Source organism: Zosterops lateralis (assembly GCF_965231275.1).
Source record: "Zosterops lateralis genome assembly, chromosome: 13".
NCBI classification, from domain to species: Eukaryota; Metazoa; Chordata; class Aves; order Passeriformes; family Zosteropidae; genus Zosterops; species Zosterops lateralis.
In genome coordinates this window covers 14,014,587-14,033,294 of record NC_139773.1, presented here as the reverse complement: position 1 = coordinate 14,033,294, position 18,708 = coordinate 14,014,587, and the positions used below count along the sequence as shown (strand labels likewise).

Below are 18,708 nucleotides of genomic sequence, written 5' to 3'. Positions count from 1 at the left end.
AGGTGCTGAGGTATTCAGGGTGCTGTAGTGTGTCTGTGTACTTGGAGTTCTGCTTATTTTGACTCGAGGGGGTGAAAGGAAGCACACATGGGACCAGGAGACTAATTCCAGTATGTACAAATCCTTCCTGTAAATTTTCAGGGTATTTTGGCAAATAGTTTCACTTCAGGAATGTGACTGTGAGGTATCTATTATCCTTCATAAGATGCAATGGCGCAAACACTTGAATAGGGCTGGGATGTGGCTCACTTGGTGCAGCACTGCTCAGCTCAGCTCTGCTCACTGCAACAGGGTTTTCCACAGGAGATTTTCCTGCTTTAATTTTCTCCAGCTTGCTGACTGGTTTTGTAAAGCTCAGTACAAGGACAGGCAACTCCCATGTTTGATCATATTTAATGGCTCCTTGATAGAAATTCAGCAGCTGTCATATGTTTACAAGGAGATAAACATCTTGGTATTCTTTTCCTCTGTGTGGAAGTCACTGATGTTTCCTTCTGCATTTGAAAAGTGTTGTGATAATGCAGACATTTCTGGTTTGAGTGATATAAACATAGTCACAGTGATCTTAACGAAAACTTTGAAACTCTGAATTGTTGCTGATTTTGCAGGAAGGCTGAGATCAGGTTTCTCTTTTTGACTTTGATGATTCTTTGGAAAATCAGCACTTAGGGAAACCAGGCCATAAGATTTACATTGGTTTGCTCAGCATGTGCTTGTGTGCCTCTAAGTTGTGGTTATGCAGGGCTCTGTATGTTAATGGACTTGTGGCGCATCTGTGGCATCCACAGTGAGAAGGAGGAGCTCTGTAGTGCCAAGTTTTGTAACTCTTGAGTGTTTCAGCATCTTGTGGTGAGGTGTGTGTAGATAGAAGTGAATAAATATAATGTCACTAAATGCAAATTTAATTTGAGAATATTAATGCTATAAAATATGTTCCTTTTTGTTAGATGCAGAGTTATCTGGTAGTTTTCTTGCAGTGAGATATTTACACATAGGGAATTTGGGGGAATTTTTGTGATTGTGACAGGAAGGATTTGCATGCATAAGCATCCTTTTACAAAACTGTTTTGCTAGAGTGAGATGGAAGAGATGTCCTGGGTTTGTGATGGAGCCCTAGATTAGGGCTAAAATATAGCACCCTTATACTGGTGCTTGTGTGTTGTGTGTGGGAGAAAGAAAAGCACTGCAAAGATTGCACTGTAGGAGTGTTTGAACAATTAGGCACATTCTGGCCAATGCCTGCAGTGGGACAGCCTGTCCTGAGCTGCTTCACTACCTATGAACAGCCCTTGCAATTCATGTTTCACATTTCCCTAAATGTCAGCACCAGATAGCTCCACATAACCTTCTCCAAGGAGAACACACTATAGAAATGAGAACAAAGGAAAATGTCAGATCCCTTCTTGAAGGATGCTTGGTGCTGCCTCTGAGCTGGCACGTCTCTATGGGCTCTTGTGGGCTGGAAACAAAACGCTGCTGTTCAGCAAAACCTCTGAAGGCAGGAGCCAGTGCCACAGCCCCGTGAGGAACTGCTGCTCAGAGGGGGCTGCTGTTGTCAAACATGTTTAAAGGTCGATTTTTCCAAGGCCTGAAATAGGAGTTTAACTTTTGCAGAAGTTAGGAAGTAATGGCTTTCTGCAGGCAAAAGCTGGGTACAAGATCTACTACTGAGCACAGCTCCAGGCTGAATTTTGAGGAGAGGGTGGCTTGTCCTTGCTTTTGCCTGCACCCAGCTCTGGCCAGGCTATGACCAGAGGGCAGGGAGGTCACTGCTGTCACCCCAGAGGGCAGAGAGGCTGCTGAAAGTTTCACCCACCTCAGTCTCCTGTGGCTGTTGAACTCATCTGCTGTGTCACTAAACAGACAGAGCTACAGAACTGGGGATGAAAGTACTTAAGATACTAAGATACCTGGGCTCCATTCTCTTGCTGGGACAGACAGAGGGTACTCAGCCATTTGGTGGGATGAGCTGGGAGGCAGAAGAAAGCCTGGGACAGTGTGTGCCTGGGGAAGGGCACAGTCCCTGAGACACAGCTGTGCTCTTGACCAGACATACACTATCCCTCCATAGCAAGCAATTCCTGGGCCTTGCTCTAAGTTATCTGTATGAACTCCAGTGACATCCACAATTTCAGAATATCCATAATTAAGGATTAGTCTTGTTACTGTGGTATTCCAAACACAGCATTTCTTTCAGGTGCCATATAATCATGTCTGTCTTAATAATTACAAGTGCACTGTAAATTTCTAAAGAACATAGTTGTTACTGCTGTCAAAAGTGGGGCTATTTACTGTTCTCAGTGGCATTTAAAGGCAGCTATTTAAATGGAACAGATTGTTACAATTCATGTCTAGAAATCAAAATTTAATATGTATCCTGAGGATGTATGCAATGTAAATACAGGACTGTGATGTTCTGTTTTAAATTACTGAAGAGAAAATAAGCTAACTAGAAAACCACAACTGAATATTTTGAGGAATGAGTAATGATTATGGCTTGTTTATGTTGCAGTGAAGTAAAAAAAAAAAGAGAAGAAAATTAGGGAGGATCTGAGGCTCAGGTATGAAAAGCTTAGAGAGGTTAATTGTATCACTAGTAAACAGATCACTTTCAAAATAACTTAGAAGTAATATTCTGGCAACACCTTTGAGGAAGCAGCCTTTCCATTTTGCTTATTAAAAGTGAGTGGCGAAACCCAGAGCTATGATTGATTTTTGGTTGTCTGAGCTTTCTGAGGTGGTGCTTCAGGAGCTGCTTAATGTTGACAGAGGGTTGCTGTGATCACCAAGATAGGGAGCAATTCCCCTGGGAGTGTAAGGACTGCTGTGAGATAGTGAGCCAGGTTTTCAAGCAGATAAGCAGGAGACCATCAGATTAGATAGAACACTTAACTGATTGCAGTTACTGATGTGTTGAATATGTACAGCTTCCCAGAAATGCTCTGGGATAAACATGGTTCTTCCATAAGTACTGTTTGGGAAATTAAACTCCATGACCTCACCAGGTGGGAGGTGGGTATAGAGGGAAACTCTCTGCCCTGGATTGAAATACTTTAAATGTATTAGGATTATGGGTTTAATAGCTTGTACAAATGTACAAAACCAGTAGGATTTCAATGTACAGGACAACATTAATGTAACCAGGAATAGAGATCGTGAATTGGGGTTTTTTGCACAAAGGGAGAAAGTCTGAAGAGAGAAAGTCACAAAAAAAAAAAGTCTTATTTTAAACAAAAAATACTAAAAAACCTTTCAAAAACTTTCAGAATGTAGTTATCAGTATCTAGTCTTTTTTCCCATGGGAGGATGCTAAAGTTATGCTACCGATGATGTATTTCAGACATGGAGATTTAATCTGTTCATCTGCTGCACTCTTTTTATAGTTTCTCTTGGAACCCTTTCAATGTAATGTTACAGGTGTTCTTTTGGTTGGGTTTCATATCCTTTCCAGTCTGCTGCTCAGCTTCTGTGCTCTCTGATAAAGGATGGTATGGTATAAATCAGCATGATCTGTTCAGTGCCAACAGCACAAAGTGCTCTGTTCAGCAGCAGTCCCTGATAAGATGTGAAAAATCTTTTCCATACCTAAATTTAGTGCCCTCTGCGGTGGAAAATGGGAAGCAGAAAGCAATTCTTGTTCAGACAGCATCATAAATGTGCTGCTCAAGACTGAGGTGTACTGTATAGTCTGTAGCCGAGAAATCGTTGGCATGAGAATGTTCCTGTTCCTTTTGATATTAGTGGGAATGGGGACATGGAGATCTTTTGGTGTGCTCTGAAAAATTTCTTGTTTATCAGGTTAAGAAAGGAATTATCCACACATCTTTTTATTAACTGAGTTCATAACTCCAAACACAACATCTTTGCCCTGACCTTCCTGCAGTGCAGTTGTCGGCTGGAGCCTTCCTCCAGGACCTCACTGTGAGGTGGCAGTTTGGTTCTGGGGTTTTTTACCTTTGTTTTTCAAGGATTGATCTGAGCAGTTGAGAACATTTCCAGCAGAAAGCAGGATTTTGAGGCCAGATGTGATGGTAGATTTCCAAATTGCTGAGGATGCATGAGTTTAGTTGAGAACCAGGTAAGTCATGAGCACAGAAAGACAAAGCAATGCTACCCCATTCCATGGCTGGCTCATGAGATGTCTCAGGGCATGGAGGATAAAATGAGCATTAGGTGTAGGTTACTCTCTCTGGAAAGTTATTTTTAAAAAGGAACAGTTTTTTGGTTTTGGTGGTTGTTTTTTTTTTTTTTTTTTTTTTTTTTTTTTTTTTTTTTTTTGTTTTTTGTTTTTTGTTTTTTGTGTTTTTTTGTTTTTTTTTTTTGTTTTTTTTTTTTGGTTTTTTTTTTTTGGTTTTTTTTGGTTTTTTGTTTTGTTTTGGTTTTTTTTGGTTTTTTTTTAATGTAATCAGGTTTAAAATTAAAGTTTTTACTTAATGTTCTTGGGCGTGTCATACCCAAAGTTGGTTTTTTTTCTTCCCCTTCAATCCTTATTTGTTTTGTGCTAATAGCACCTTAAACCTTAATCCTTTACTATTAGCAAAGTATATGACAGTCTTCTATGGAAATTTGGTCATCAGTTACGCAGATAAACTGTCTGTTCATGAATCACAGCAGAAAAAAAATACAGCAGAAATAATATATCCAAAGTCTTGTGTTTTGCCAGCTGGACTAGAGTACCCTGCCATTATGGGGCAATAATCATATGTTTCAACTCTTGCCTATTACTAGGAAACGAGAAAGGAACAAAACAATCTTGGCCTTTTCAGTATCTTGTGTCTTGTGTTTCCACAATTTCCTAATTACCAGAAGCTTCTTGTTGACATTGAAACGACAGCCATTTTAAGACAAGGAGCTCTTGCTTGGTATGTGGTAGGAGAAGGAGCTCTGGCTTTTGCATGTTAAAGCTTTTGTATTCTTCCATGCGTGGGACATTTTGCACCCCCACAAGATCATAAAATCATTGACTGGATTTCCAACATTTTGTGGGACAAGCTTCATCGCTTCAAAGGCAGGAAGTCTGAAGGTGGTATCTGTCTTCCTTCCCTCTCCATCCAGCAAAATGTCCATACTTGATGCAGACCAGCTCTCATCTAGTTTTGAGCAACACCATACACCAACAGATGTATTTTCATTATGTATCAGTAGTTAATCCAGCCCACAGATGGCACATGCCTTTTTAACTGTCACCATGCAAGTTTTGCACACTCCAGAACCTTCCAAAGCCATTGCCTGGGGCCCCTGCAGTTGTTGGATGTACAGTACTTTGTGTCTTCGCTGCCATCATCTGTGCCCATCTGTTAGGGTGGCCTCGTGCCAGGTTCTGTGTCAGGCAGAGCCTTCCAAAAGTGGATAGTGAGCCTGTGTGTTTAATGTGCTCTGGTGGCACCATGCCACCTCTTCTTGGACAGATCCTGTGTGTGCACACTGTCAGTGCCCAAAGGCATCAGGACAGTGCCACATTCACTTCAGTTGTGTTTGCAGACACCTCCATCCAGACTCTGGAACTGCCCTGTCCACTGATTCACTGATTCAGTGATTGTTTCAATAGAACAGGAGGGATGTTCTCAGAAGGAAGGTGCAGTCATATCAGCAGATTGGGACAACTGGGGGAGGCATTGTGACAACTGGGAGGGGCCATTTGGACATATGGGACAGAGAGAAGTGCCCATTTGGCTCAGGGACAAGAGGAATATCTGCCTGCATCTTGCAGAACTTGCAGTTGGCAGCGTATGTTTAGTGGTGAACCATGAGCTGGTGGGCAGAAGATCCTTTTCTCTATTGGTAATGCTCTCAGCTGCAGGAGGAGGAAGCATTTTGGTCCAGGGGTCTGTGCTTATGCCTTGCAGGCCTACACTGCTCAGTTCTGGGGCAAGACTGTCCATTCTAGTTAGGAAGATGATTTTCCCTTTCAACAAAGCAGCCATAACAGGAGATCCCATGCGAGAACAGAACGTGGTCAGACCAGTGCAGCACATTCTTTATTTGGATTGCAGTTGTTTGCTCTAACAGAAGTGATTTTGTGCCTCCTGCATCTCTGTAGGAAGAATTACACCACAATAATTATGTTGTCTCTGCCAGTTGGTTTGTGGGAGCTTTGTGCATGTACCAGTTCTTTGACTAAAACATAGGGCATTTGCTTTCACTCTGGAAAAGTCCTGCTACCTGTGTCCACATTTTGCAGCTTTGTCAGTACCCTTTCTTCTGTGTCTGTCTATATGCCGTGGTTTTTTCACTTTATTTTAAATCCAGGGCTGCAACCATTGATTAACCTCCATGTTGTGCTATTTCTAAATCATTACGCTCTGTAACATTTAATGCCCAAATCATTCTCATTACTTAGCCAAAGGCTGAGAATTTGTCTCTGGGAGAGCTCAGCCATTCCCTTTTCTCTGATCAGCTGGAACCTCCATTCAGACACACTCGTGTATTCAGGGCAGCTTGGTTTTGCTTTACGGTAATCAAGAGGAGGTTAGGGGGAAGACTTGGTTTGTAGCCCAGAGACCTAATTTGGAGTCATTCAGAACAGAAATGGTGCCAGAAAGCCTTTGGTTCGTGCATACAGATTAGTTCTTCAGAATTTGGTCCAAAAAGTTGTGAAAAATTGTGTGTGAGGCAGGGGAGAACTGCCCGTTTTTGCTTTGTTTTGTTTTTCACTGAAGGTCTTAATGACATCCCTAAAGTAGAGTAAATAAGCAAGAAAAACAGCAGCACTTTTGAAGAAATGATTTCTCTTGGGGCACACTTCTTAAAGAAAGAAATACAAAATTAAATACTAAAGACATTATGTGTGTGCATTTTAAAATCTGTTGTATAGGTTTGGCTGGCACCCAAATTAATAACCTAGTAAATAATTTCTGTGATATTAAAGGGTTTATACCAAGTGTGCTCATTGGTACAGCTTTCTGAGACCCAGTTGGTGCTTTATTGTTGTTGTTGGTGTCAGTCAATAGTAAAATCCTTTGTTAATTAAAAGAACAAATTTTTATTTCTTGCAGTTTTTTTAACGCAAATGCTTTTGCCTTTCATACAGAAATAACAAGCTTTGATCTGCAAATGCTGGATTTCAGCAGTGCATCTGGAGCTCATTTCTGGTTAAAGCTTTTCAGAGCATCATTCTAGGGCTGCAGCTTTTGGAGTAGGGGGATATTTTTCTGAAATGAAAGCTCAGGCTCAAGAGTGACTTTTACCAAATCAGAAGGTCATGGTTATTAAATACAAAAAGCAGCAGTGGAGATTGGTAGTTTATAAATGCTGCTACTCAGAATGACAGAGCTACTGTATTAAGCTGAGAAAATCTGGTCTCAAGCATAATCAAACCAGGAAAGAAAATCCTTGCTTCTTTTTCCTTTTTTTTTTTTTTTTTTTTTTTTTTCCTATATGAGTTTTTAAACAGTTCTCTTTTATAACTCCTTTGGATATGTGCATCAAATGTAGTTGTTTGGGTTTTTTCTTCATGCCTTGGGATAAATCAGCATCTCGTTAGATAACAAAATCTGTCCATCCCTAAAACTTTGTTCTGGTTGTTTGAGGAGAAGGTTTGGACATCCAGGAAAACCCACCTGACCATGATTCTGTTTGGGTCTGCTGTAGCTTGGTGGTGGCTGTGGCTGTTCTGGAAATGGTGGCGTTTTCACATTGACTTCTGTGGTCAGTCTCAGCACGAGAGGTCTTGAGCACTTCCAGTCCCACCGAAGCATGTCACTCACTTCAAGTCTGGTGTCTCCTGGATTTTGGCAACCAGGCTGTTTTTCCAGGTGCTGCAGGTTCCTTTAGGCTGTCAGCTCCTTCCAGCCGCCATGTGGTGGGGCTGGGATGTGGGGATACAACATTCCCCCAATCCTCAAGCCTACAAATTCCCATTGCTTTTCTTTCTTTTCCTCCTTTGCCAGAGAACATCCCTCGGGAGACACTGATGCATTTCGCGGTGCGGCTGGGGCTGCTGCGCCTGACGTGGTTCCTGCTCCAGCAGCCTGGTGGGAGAGGAGCTCTCAGCATCCACAACAACGAGGGGGCAACGCCTGTGAGCTTGGCCTTGGAGAGGGGTTACCAGAAGCTGCACCAGCTTTTGACAGAGTAAGGATGATTTGGTGGTTCCTCTGCTGGTTTTCCGTTCTCCACCACGTTTGGATTTGCTGTGCGTTATCACTCAGAGGTGTCTGAGTGCTGTACTACATCCTTAAAGGCAATTTTGGTATAATTTTACTTTTACCATTCTTGCTAGCACCAATGGTAAGGGTTTAGTGGAAATGTAATATTTTTTGGGAGGTTGATTCTTGTTGTTCAGTATTCTGCTTCAGCTGTCTTGTAAAGTCCAAAGCGAGTCACTGTAGTATTGACTAATTAAGACAAATTTTATGCAAACACAAATGAAAAAGCTCTTCTTTTCCACAGCTACCCAAAAGAGGGGAGCTAACAGGCATTGTGGTGGTGGTGGACTGTTGTGTTCTTACTTTTTTAGAGAGGGAGCTTTTTAGTTAGATGAAATAGTGATTATTATAGTGAAATAAGGCAGCATCTTGTAGAGAATAGACATTTTACTGGTGTAGGTTAAAAGAAATAAGGTAAGAATTAATGCAAATATTTAAAGGAGAAGAGAATATTTAACAGAAACAGGTCTCTTGTAAATGGTCTTGAGAAACAGCCAGGTCTTACAACATGTAGCAAGTAACTAGTGGCATGAGCATTTATTGCACTGCTTTACAAGGAGTCCTTTGGAAGATGGCAAGTTAGTTTTGAGCAGCAAATGTTTGGAGATCCAGCTTTAATAGCTGAGGCTAATAAAGACAAAGAGCTTAAAAAAATCTCTAGGGGGCTGTTTGTATAGGAGAAAAGATTTAGTCTATGTGTGTGTTATTCTGATGCCTGGTTCTCTTAAGCTTTGTTATAAACTTTGTGTTTCTGAATTGACTTCTCAGATATTTGGGGTTTATGTTGAGTGACCCAATGTCATGTTTAGGAGTCTGCTGTGTTTTCCACATTATCACGCAACATTCCCTGTTACAAATTGTAAATTATTCTGCTTTCTGTAGTTGTTGGGTACAGTGCTGGCGGGGCAGAAAGTATGATCTGTATTGCTGGAGTGATTGCATTTAAGTTTTATCCTTAAATTGAGACAGCCACATGGAAAGTGAGTGAAGGAGAAGGTGCAGAGTGGGATGAGACCTATACCCAAATACTTTCTCCTGCCACCCTTGCTGGCATTAATACAGAGACCATGACAGTGTTACATTTTTCTCCATCAAGGTCAACAGTTACACTGTGAAAGCACAACTATCTCACAGGCTATATTGTAAAAACGGGATGTGCAAATTGATCCTGTAACTGCAGCAAGGTTCTCCAAGGTGAGACTAACCACATTAACAGGCTTTACATACTGTCAGGAAGCTTAAGCTGGCCAAAACTTGATTATAGAGCTCATAGTAAATACTGCAACCCAAAAGTGAGTAGAGCTGGTAATCTAAATAAAAATAGGAATTGAACACAACTTACATCTGTTACGTATTTGGTGAAGTACTTCACAACTGGTTCCAGTTTTGGAATGGCAGTTCTCATTCAGTGGAATGGAAAGAGGACAGGGATTCCATGACATTGTCCTGTGCCATTGGCTATAAAGAACTGCTGGCCCAATCCATGGAATTTCTCTGATGACCTTTGCAGTTTGTCTTTGAAAATAAGACAAAAGCAACAAGCAGAAATGTTACCATCAAGGTCCCAATTCCTGTTCTTCTTGACGTATCCCTTAACTGTTCTTCATGATTTGTTTTCCACTTGGACTGCTGGGTGGAAATAAAATGTATAAACATCTGACAGCCATGCCACAGGTCCCTTGACTCTGAAAACTCTTCTATTCTCATGAAGCCCTACAAACCAAATCCATGGATGCTGGAAATCCTTCCTGGTTCTCTTTCTCAGTGGGTGGGATGGTGGTGGAGCATTGTGACATGGCCTTGGGACTGACTGGAGCAGTGTCATGGGGATTGCCACAGCCCTTCCCCACAGGAGGGTGCTGGTGACAAAATGGGCACATCCTGATTCCACAGCAGTGACTTTTTTTTTTTTAATTATGCTGAGCATTTCTGCAATAAGATGGGATCAAGACTTGAAAATCCCTATTGGGAGGAGAAACACTGAGCTTCAAAACACAGAAAATTCCGTGAAGAGAGCGAGTGCCATTTATGTGCTGTCAAAACACAAAGGACACTGTACAACGTCCTTTCTGCACTCTGCCTATGCTCCTGCTGTATAATCCATGCACACAGATTTGGCACACAGCTCGTCCCACTCAGTAAAACACAGAGCAGCAACGCATGTGAGTGAGGGCCCCTACAAAGGAGTCATTATTTTTACAAGTAATTAAACTGCACTATGCCAAATAAATGAATGTGAAGTGTTTTGTGATGCATTATCCTTGGGGGGAATTTATTGTTCTCTGGCTTGCTAATTTGCAGGACCCTTCATTTTACAATGATTCTCCCAGCCAGCATTGAGAAGGGGTGAAATTTTGCCATAATTAGAATACAATCATTAAAGAGCAGACATAAAACCTTCTCCATTGTTGTAGCTTTGCCTTGGTTTGTCTGCAGAGTAGCTTGATTCAGCTGCAGTGTAAATATTTTCCTCAAAAACTAATTTCACTGGTGACATTTTGAATTTCTGTTTATCTGATGAACTTTCCCTTCTCAGCTTTTGCAGTACTTCATGGAACAAAAAAATAAAAAAGATTCCTCCTATGTAAGTTTTCCATCCTTGGGAGTATTCTGTTCCATGGTGTGCACTGGCTTTTCATCCTCAGACAGGAAAGGTGCATGGCCTGGTTCCTTTGAGACCCAAACAAGGAACTGTCACAGAGCCTGTGTAGGTCACCAGGGATCAAGAGTCAATAGCAGCATTCATTAATAAATATTCATATAAGCAAATAAATATTCATTGTCAGTAAACATTCATCAGTTGTGTATCATTCCTGAAGGGGATTGTTTTATCTCCAAGATGAAAACTGCACAGTAAACAGTATCCTGCAGTGCACATGGAATAGGATAGTGCAGAAGGGCAGTATAGTTTTATAGGGGAAAAATATATATCAATATTTATATGTAAGGATAACTTTGGCCATGGTGCAGTTTGGAAAACCTTCTTTGAGTTTCAACTATTTCCAGGGTCTGTGGTTAAAGCCTCTTTCTCCCCAATGTTGGAGCTGGGCGATGCTGCCTGCAGGGTGCTGGCTCTGGAGAGGCAGCACAGTCATGGACAGGCTGGTGGAGCTCTGTGAGTAACTGCACAGCTGCAGAGTGCAGGAGTTGGTGTTTCCCAGTGCACTCAGGGCAGTAACACAATCCCCTGGCAGCTCCATGTTCTGTAGGGCTCTTACAGCAGTGGGGAAAATGGCTTCAAGACACCGGGAGTGTGCGGGGTTGGAAGTGTTGCTTTGTAAAGCATACAAACACTGATCTGGTTGCTGATTTTATTTCTGTCTGGTAACATTTCTTTCCCCAGCAAAGCCAAACACTTGTAGTTCCTTCACAGCTGAGGGTGATTTATGTCTTCTGGAAAAGGGAAGTGAGAGAAAAGTAAAGCCCATTTCAAAAAAATAAATTGCATTTTTCTAATCCCTGCAAAAAGTTGCAACAGTCTCTGAGTTTTTTACTGTAAACTTTTTTACTTTTGCTGGTTTCTCTGCTTTTTGTTCTAAAGTGTTTCTGCACAGCTCTGGGATTGCTCTTCCCTTCAGATTCCCTGGTAACAATCAGGAGGCTCAGTCTGTGAAACTGTAAATTAGTACAAGTCTGTATTTCCAAAATTAAAATGATTTAATTAACACACATGAGGAATAACTCACTGGTTGCAGAAGGGTTTTGTCAATGTTTTTCAATCCATGATTATCACTTGCTATTGTTCTGATTTTACATAAGTAATTGGTGAAGTCTGGGCTGTAATCTCTGTGGTGCCTCTCAAATAAGGATTCTTTTTCAGTGACTTTACTTTCATAGCTAAATACACTTTTCTGCTTTTCTGAGCCAGAGCTGCCAGAGGATTTGCCTTGTACATACTTTTCTTTTTATTTTTTTTTTCTGCACCCCAATTTAGCAGGCTCTTTAAGCAAGTGTTTAATTTCAGAAATACCCAGTTTATGTTCAGCAGAGTGTTTAAGCTTGATCTTAAAATTAATCACATAGTATACATATATTTTATTTCTGGCTAAGCAGAATCAGAGGCTGTAAGGTTTATTGAATTAGTGCTGATGTTTCTCCATCTGTTCTTCCACTCCAAACCAAGCAACAGATCCATTTGGTTGCTATTTGGGGAGCTGGGTTTGAGTATGGCTTGTTGTGATGTGGCAGGAGAACAGTTGACTTTGTATCTACAAGTGATGGCACAAGATTAATGTATTAAGAGGGATTCAAAAACGTTAGAAGGGCACTGAAAAAGGACTCAGAGGGGTGTGTGATAAGGAAATGCTGTTTAGCTACAGACAGTAATGTCTGGAGCAGTGTGGGAGGGCCAGTGGTCTACAGGGTCTAGTTTGGTGGCTGTAGGATTTTCAGTTGAAACAGCATCATTTAATAGCTTTAACATCATGATTAGAAAGATGCTGAGGTGCTGTGGGTTTCTCCTGGCCACAGGAGAGGAGCAGACCGGGAGTGGGAGGATGAGGCAACCAGGTGTCAACGTGATGGAGCAGGAAGAGTTTGTGTTTCTCTCTTCCACCTACTCACCCCACATCATGCTCCAACTTTTACTGACTTCCTTGTGTGTTCCCACATCCCTGTGAGGACTTTTTATTCTCTGGCTCCCTCCTCTCCTTTGTTTTGTATGTAACCACCTCTGAATACAGAAGAGAGAGAAGGCTTAGTCCATGTGATAGAAAACAGCTTTTTAACATTTCTGTATTCTCACTTGGAAACTATAGTCCTGGGAGATCATGGAAACAGACCCATGAGGATGAGAAAGAAGAGATTTGAGAATATTTGGTAAGATAGAAGAAGAAATTATTTCCCTTCCCCCAGCAATCCTTATCTGGAAGTGTTCCCAAAAATTATAGGGGCCATAAGTGCTGGATAGCCTTGTGTGGTTGGTAACTGCTTGTGAGAGACCAGCTCTGTTTCAGGATAAATTTGGAAAATGCAGATAAGTGCTTTCCCAGAACTGCTGCATTTGTGGCCTCAGGCGTGGGCTAGCTGGATACCCAGTTAGGATGCTCATATTTAGTCTCTGGAGCAGATTTGCTCCAAGCAGTGATATTCGTGATAGGGGTTAGAGTTTGAACAGATGATTGGAGAAGTCTTTGTAAACTGCTGTGTCAGAGGCAGTAAAGGCATGGCTTCTTCTCAGCGTTGTGTTGCAGAGCCAGTGATCACTTGCAGCATGTGGAGGTTGTTCTGCACAGACAGCTCTTCTTCCATATCACTTGTCCTGATCTGAGGTGATGTTTTTAGCTGTGAACACTGCTTGCTGAAGTATTCTTCATGATGGTGCTTTTTTTCATGTAAAATGCAACAAATGGCATCTGTTTTCACTCTTGAGTGCATTTCATAGATTAACCTTAAATTCTCTTTGTTTACTGATGAGTCTCCAGGGGCACATTGGGTTCTGTGGTGTACCAACAGCTCCACATCCTGAGCAGGGCATCCTTCTTATTACATAATGCTCTGAAAATAAAACAAATGGAAAACGCATTTAATAACACTCTTATGGAATGCAGATTGTACTTTTTGGCAAATATAGTTGATAAGCTGTGGCTGTATTTTAATTTTTTTAATGTATAATTAACATTGGGGCCCAAGAAATGCTTGGATTTAGAAGTACAGACCCATTGTATTTGGAAATACTGGAGATGTTCCCTTAGCATATGTGCATCTTCAGACAACTGTTGAAGGACCAAGCCAGCTTTTCTCTCTATGGTTTGCTGCTCTATAGTGTGTTGATCAATGAGAAGTTAGCATTATGTATTTTGAATCCAGTTATTAATATTTAATCTGATATTGAAGGGTAGGTTATGCAATCCTGAATTCAGTTTGGTGTCAGAACCCACAACTGCAGTTCATGTTTGTGTGAGGCACTGTAAGGAGTTAGTCATTATTTCTACATCAGATCAACTTTTAATTCTTTCTTTCAACATCAAAACTATTCCAATTGGTAAGCAATACATAGGTTTTTCTTATATGAGAAATATACTTTTTTTCTACTTTCCTGAGGTGTTTGGAACACTTGGAAACACCTGAAGTATGAATTCTGTGTTTATTAAATTTCTTTCAAATTTGAAAAGAGTTGATTTATTTTGACTCATTCTAGCACTGCTGGTTGCATGTATTTTCTGGGTCTCATATACAATGCATATGGATGGTTATAAAAACGAGGAGGAGCAAGAAAGTGTTTGTGTGCATTAGTGTTTTGTATATCATGGAAGATTGTGGGTGCAAAGTTGATCATACAGATACAAAGCCTCCATTACCCCAACACCTCTGCAAATAACACTGAAGTTCTGTTTGGTCAGATTTCTAAGATTGGTTTAAATGCTGGTGACTGCATTGAGTGTGGGTGCTGGGTTTTCCCAGGAGGGATTGTTGGCTTGATTTAAATTGCCTGTGCTTGTGGGTGTGTTGCACAATCATCACCAATCCTATCCCTGTAGGCACCATTCCTTGTTTATCCCAGATCACAGTCTGTCTGATCTGGTGTTTTCACTGTGATACCATAATAATAGTAATAAAAAGAATGTAAAATTAGAATTCAACTTAGTTATGTTTTTATTTACCTCACAGATAAGAGCATCTAAATTCTGGCCTTTTCTTAGCTCTTCATGCAGCCATAATGGTAGGGTCTTAATTTAATTTTTTTTTAATTGATTTTTCTTTTTCTCTTTTTTTCCTTTGTCACGTGGATCTAGATGCTGGTGCTTTCAGTATAAGCCACAGCTGTTGCGATGCTTGCAGTAAGATCCTCAGAGCTGGCAATGCTATGGAGCTTGTTTTGTTTCAGCTCAGAAATCTGAAGAGGATATTGCCAGGAATAACACCTTGAGTTCCCACACAGTCTTCCTCACTCCTTTGTGAAACTATGGGATAAATCTTCCTAACATGAAGTTCTGCTTAACTCACTGAGGCTTTTTCATTTGTCTTCTGATCTCTTCCTCTCCCCTCCAGCTCAAACCTTGTCTCTTGGTGCTGGAAAACACGCCTGCTGTGAGCGCCGGCACCTCGAATTTCAGACCCTTGTTGCTGAGCAGTTTCTGCAGCTTTTGAGGGCAGGGAGAGCTTTTGATCAGGTGTGGTGGTTTGTTGGTTTTTTTTGGTGTTTTTTTGTTCTCCTTTTTTCACTTATCTTCCCTCTTCTTAAAAATCTCTCACCCGTATCTGCCGGAAGCCAGGAGCCGTGTGGTGCAGGTTTCCTTTCCTTTTTCCGCCGCTCACTCTCTGCTCCCCTTCCAGATGAGAGGTTCAGCACACAGAGTACAGTGTAGCTCTGCCTTGGAAAGGGACCAGTCTACTTGGGCACTGCTGGGAGGTTTAAATAAAAACCACTTCCTACTTATCATCCCATCCCAGCTTGGATGGTCTAGCGGAAGGTGTCCCTACCCAAGTTGGAACTGGATGGTCTTTAATGTCCCTTCCAACCCAAACCATTCTGTGGTGCTATGATCTTACCATCTTGTCTTACATGCCAGATGGGCAAGAGGTGATACTGCAGTTTGAGCAATCTGTTCAGCTCCCAGATGTAGCAGGACATGGCCTGAGAGTATTTTGAAGTATTTTTTCTTATCCACTCTCTCTTTTTGAAGTAGTCATCCTTCTTTAAGCCACCTTCCTGCAGATGAAGGGTGTGCTGGTAAGTCTGTTCTTGATTTCAACCAAAAATTTCCCTTCTGGGGAAGAAGACTGACCAGAGCTGGAGGACTTCTTCCAGGCTTTTTCAGTCGGCCATGGCATGGTTCTGTAGAGGGTAGGGCTAGTGAGCACTGACAGCCTTCTCAGGCAGCCCTTGCTTTTTTAACCAAGATACTTCTTCTGTGAAAGTTGAGCTCAGAAGTGTTTCTTACAAAATGTTCAGTTTACTGGTGTCTGTTACGTATTTTGATGGGAAAGTGTTGAAAAGGGAAGATGAGAAAGATTTGACCCAGGATGGTTAAATCTCATAAGAAGACAGATTTCCGTTGTTTCTGGCAAAATGCAGCAAGCTGGATTTTTGTGCTGAACAAAAGCAGATTTTCAAACTTCTTGAAGGCTGAACTTTGTATACATATTTTTGCTAATAAATCTTCAGTAAGTATTTGCATATCTGTTTTTATCTCCTAGTAGAGCAGCTTGGATATATGCACTCTTATACAACCACTACAAAAATTCCAAGTCTGGACAAAATAAGCATCTTTCACAGCCAGGAAGTACAAAATGCATAACAGCAAAGCTTTTTTCCTGGAAGAAAGTGTGTTTTTATCATCTCTCAGTAAAACCCAGGACTTGCAGGAGAGGCACGATCAATGAAGCTCAGTGTATGCGGGCAAATGAGCAGGAGTGTATTCTCAAATGGCCTTGGAAGTGATTACCTGAACAACAGGGAAAATGAGTTAATGCTTGTGAATCCTCCTTTGTCCTTTCTGCTTCAGACCATTACTGCTGGGATGGAGCAGAGTATGAAAGGGATGGTTTGAAGGAGGTAATAGATTGAACCATCCACAATCTTCCTGCTTAATTTTGTGTAACGAAGGTGACTGCTACTAAAAAATGAGAGCTTTGGAGTTTGTACTTGGCTGGATGTGAGAAACTTCTTCCTTTCTCAAAAGGTTTAAAGCTTTTCATAAAGTGTAACACGGAGTGGCAGCTTGAATACAAAAAGAAACTGCTCTCTTTGTAAGCAAAAGTGGCTGTTTGATCCATCCGGGCTGTGTGAAGGTTGTGGATTGCTGGAGGGATGGACACACTCGCTGTGTTGCAGGGGACTCTGCCTGTCATCTTGCTCCAGATTGAGCCTTTTGAAGTTGCTGAGGGCCCTTTGAGGCTCAACAAGTCATGCAGAGGCAGCTTTGTGGGTGCTGGTTTGGAGATGCCTGTGAGGGTCCTTGAAGCTGATGAGAAAGTGGAGCAGATGGATCGTGTTCAGTTCTTTAATCCCGCTGCTGTTGTCCCCATGAGTGAGTGACTGTGGCTTTGTGCTCACTGCCTCACTGCACTCTGAGAGTGGCCCCCGGTACAGTGTTTTCTCATACATGACAGCTGAAAAGAAAAATACTCCAGACAGAAATGTCTGTGTTTCCTTGATAAAGGAAGGTCATTTCTTTAGTTACTTGTAATGGTTCAGTTGACTTCAGTGCCTCTGTGGATTTATACCAATCACCACCAGAAACTGGATGCTTCCTTCTGTTTCTCTGTGGAAATATTGATTCTGCTTAAATCAAGTGTAATTCTGCCGAAGTCAAGTCGTGACTGAGATAAATGGTGTTGAATGGTGGAAGCCATAGTATTGCTTTGTCTGAATTTCTTTGCAGATTGAACCCAAAATGAATCACAGAAGAGGGTGTGTGGCTGTGCTGGGGCAGGGCAGGGGCAGCCATTGCCACCACTATTGCCTGCACAGGTTTCTCTGCCTCTGCTGAACCATTTGACCGTTTCCCCACCCTGTTCTGCCCATTCTTGTTGCTGATCGTGGTGTTTGCTCATTATGACTTTACTTTCTAGATTGCTTGGCTTCCCAGAGAGATAGCCCTGTGGCTTGCTGGGGGGGCCTTCCCATAAGAAAAGTGTATGAATTTTAAAACAAGACCTCTCAGCACAGATTCTGAAAACTATGTGTGGTTTTACATGGTTGATGGCATGTATTTGTGTTTATGTACCCTCTTGAATTCCTAATTATTAAAAAAAAATCACAGCTCTTCCTCTTCCAAGGAATTTGTAGCTGGGCAGCAAAAGGAGATCTGAAAATGGTTTGTCTCTGCAACAGGCAAGGAACATCATAGAATCACAGGGTAGTTTGGTTTGGAAGGGACCTTTAAAGGTCATCTAGTCCAATCCCCAACGCAGCTCATGGCTGGGGCTGGGTGTCAGTAGATGCATCCCTGGTAGAAGGAAAACAGGGAAATTCCCATTTCTTGCACCCCTGAGCAGGTCAATGTCATCTCCTGTTTGTGTAACATTCCTGGGGTTTGGCTCCATGTCTCTCCTGGGGGATGCAGGACTTGGTGGGGTGGTGCACAAGCTGCTCTGTCTGCGGTGATCAAAACAGATTTTAGGTTTCCTGAATCAGTTCTGATTCAAAATGAAATCTCTGAACCTGAAGGTGGTGAACACCTCAGTGTTTGCTCAGCACCTCAATGGGCCAGTGTAGCTGCTGTGCAGCTTGGTGAGACCTGAGGAATTACTGCTTTGAGTGGTGTAAAAGGAGGGTTTGATGTTCAAAAAGAACAGAATAGAACTTTCTATTGACTGCATTTACCTACTAAGTTATTTTTTCATTCTGATCTAAAGCATCTTTTTCCCTTTCTTTCCTTTGGATTGGTAAAAAGAAAGTCCATGATAGTGCTGCAAAAAAACAGCTGGCTCACAAAACTGAGAACATCTTGCACAGAGGCAGTTTCACAGAGCAAGTTCAGTTCATTTCAGGAGTGAAAACATTGCTGCAATTTGATGGCTGTTGGGTGTTTGTGAGCAGTGTGCTGGCTTTGGTGTAGAAGTTGTACCATGATAGTTTTCATTCCTTCCAACTGATCCCTTTGGTGTTCTGCCT

The 18,708-nt window shown here is 41.7% G+C and overlaps 1 protein-coding gene across 12 annotated transcripts in view; it reads left to right on the top strand.

Moving 5' to 3' along the window:
* Positions 1-18,708, top strand: part of AKAP13 (A-kinase anchoring protein 13) — a 206,436-nt gene that overhangs the window by 85,135 nt on the left and 102,593 nt on the right. For all 12 annotated transcript variants that reach the window (XM_083870764.1, XM_083870765.1, XM_083870767.1 and 9 more), the window contains one exon: positions 7,890-8,073. In XM_083870764.1, coding sequence (XP_083726890.1) covers positions 7,890-8,073 — 184 coding nt within the window. The remainder of the gene's footprint in view (positions 1-7,889; positions 8,074-18,708) is intronic.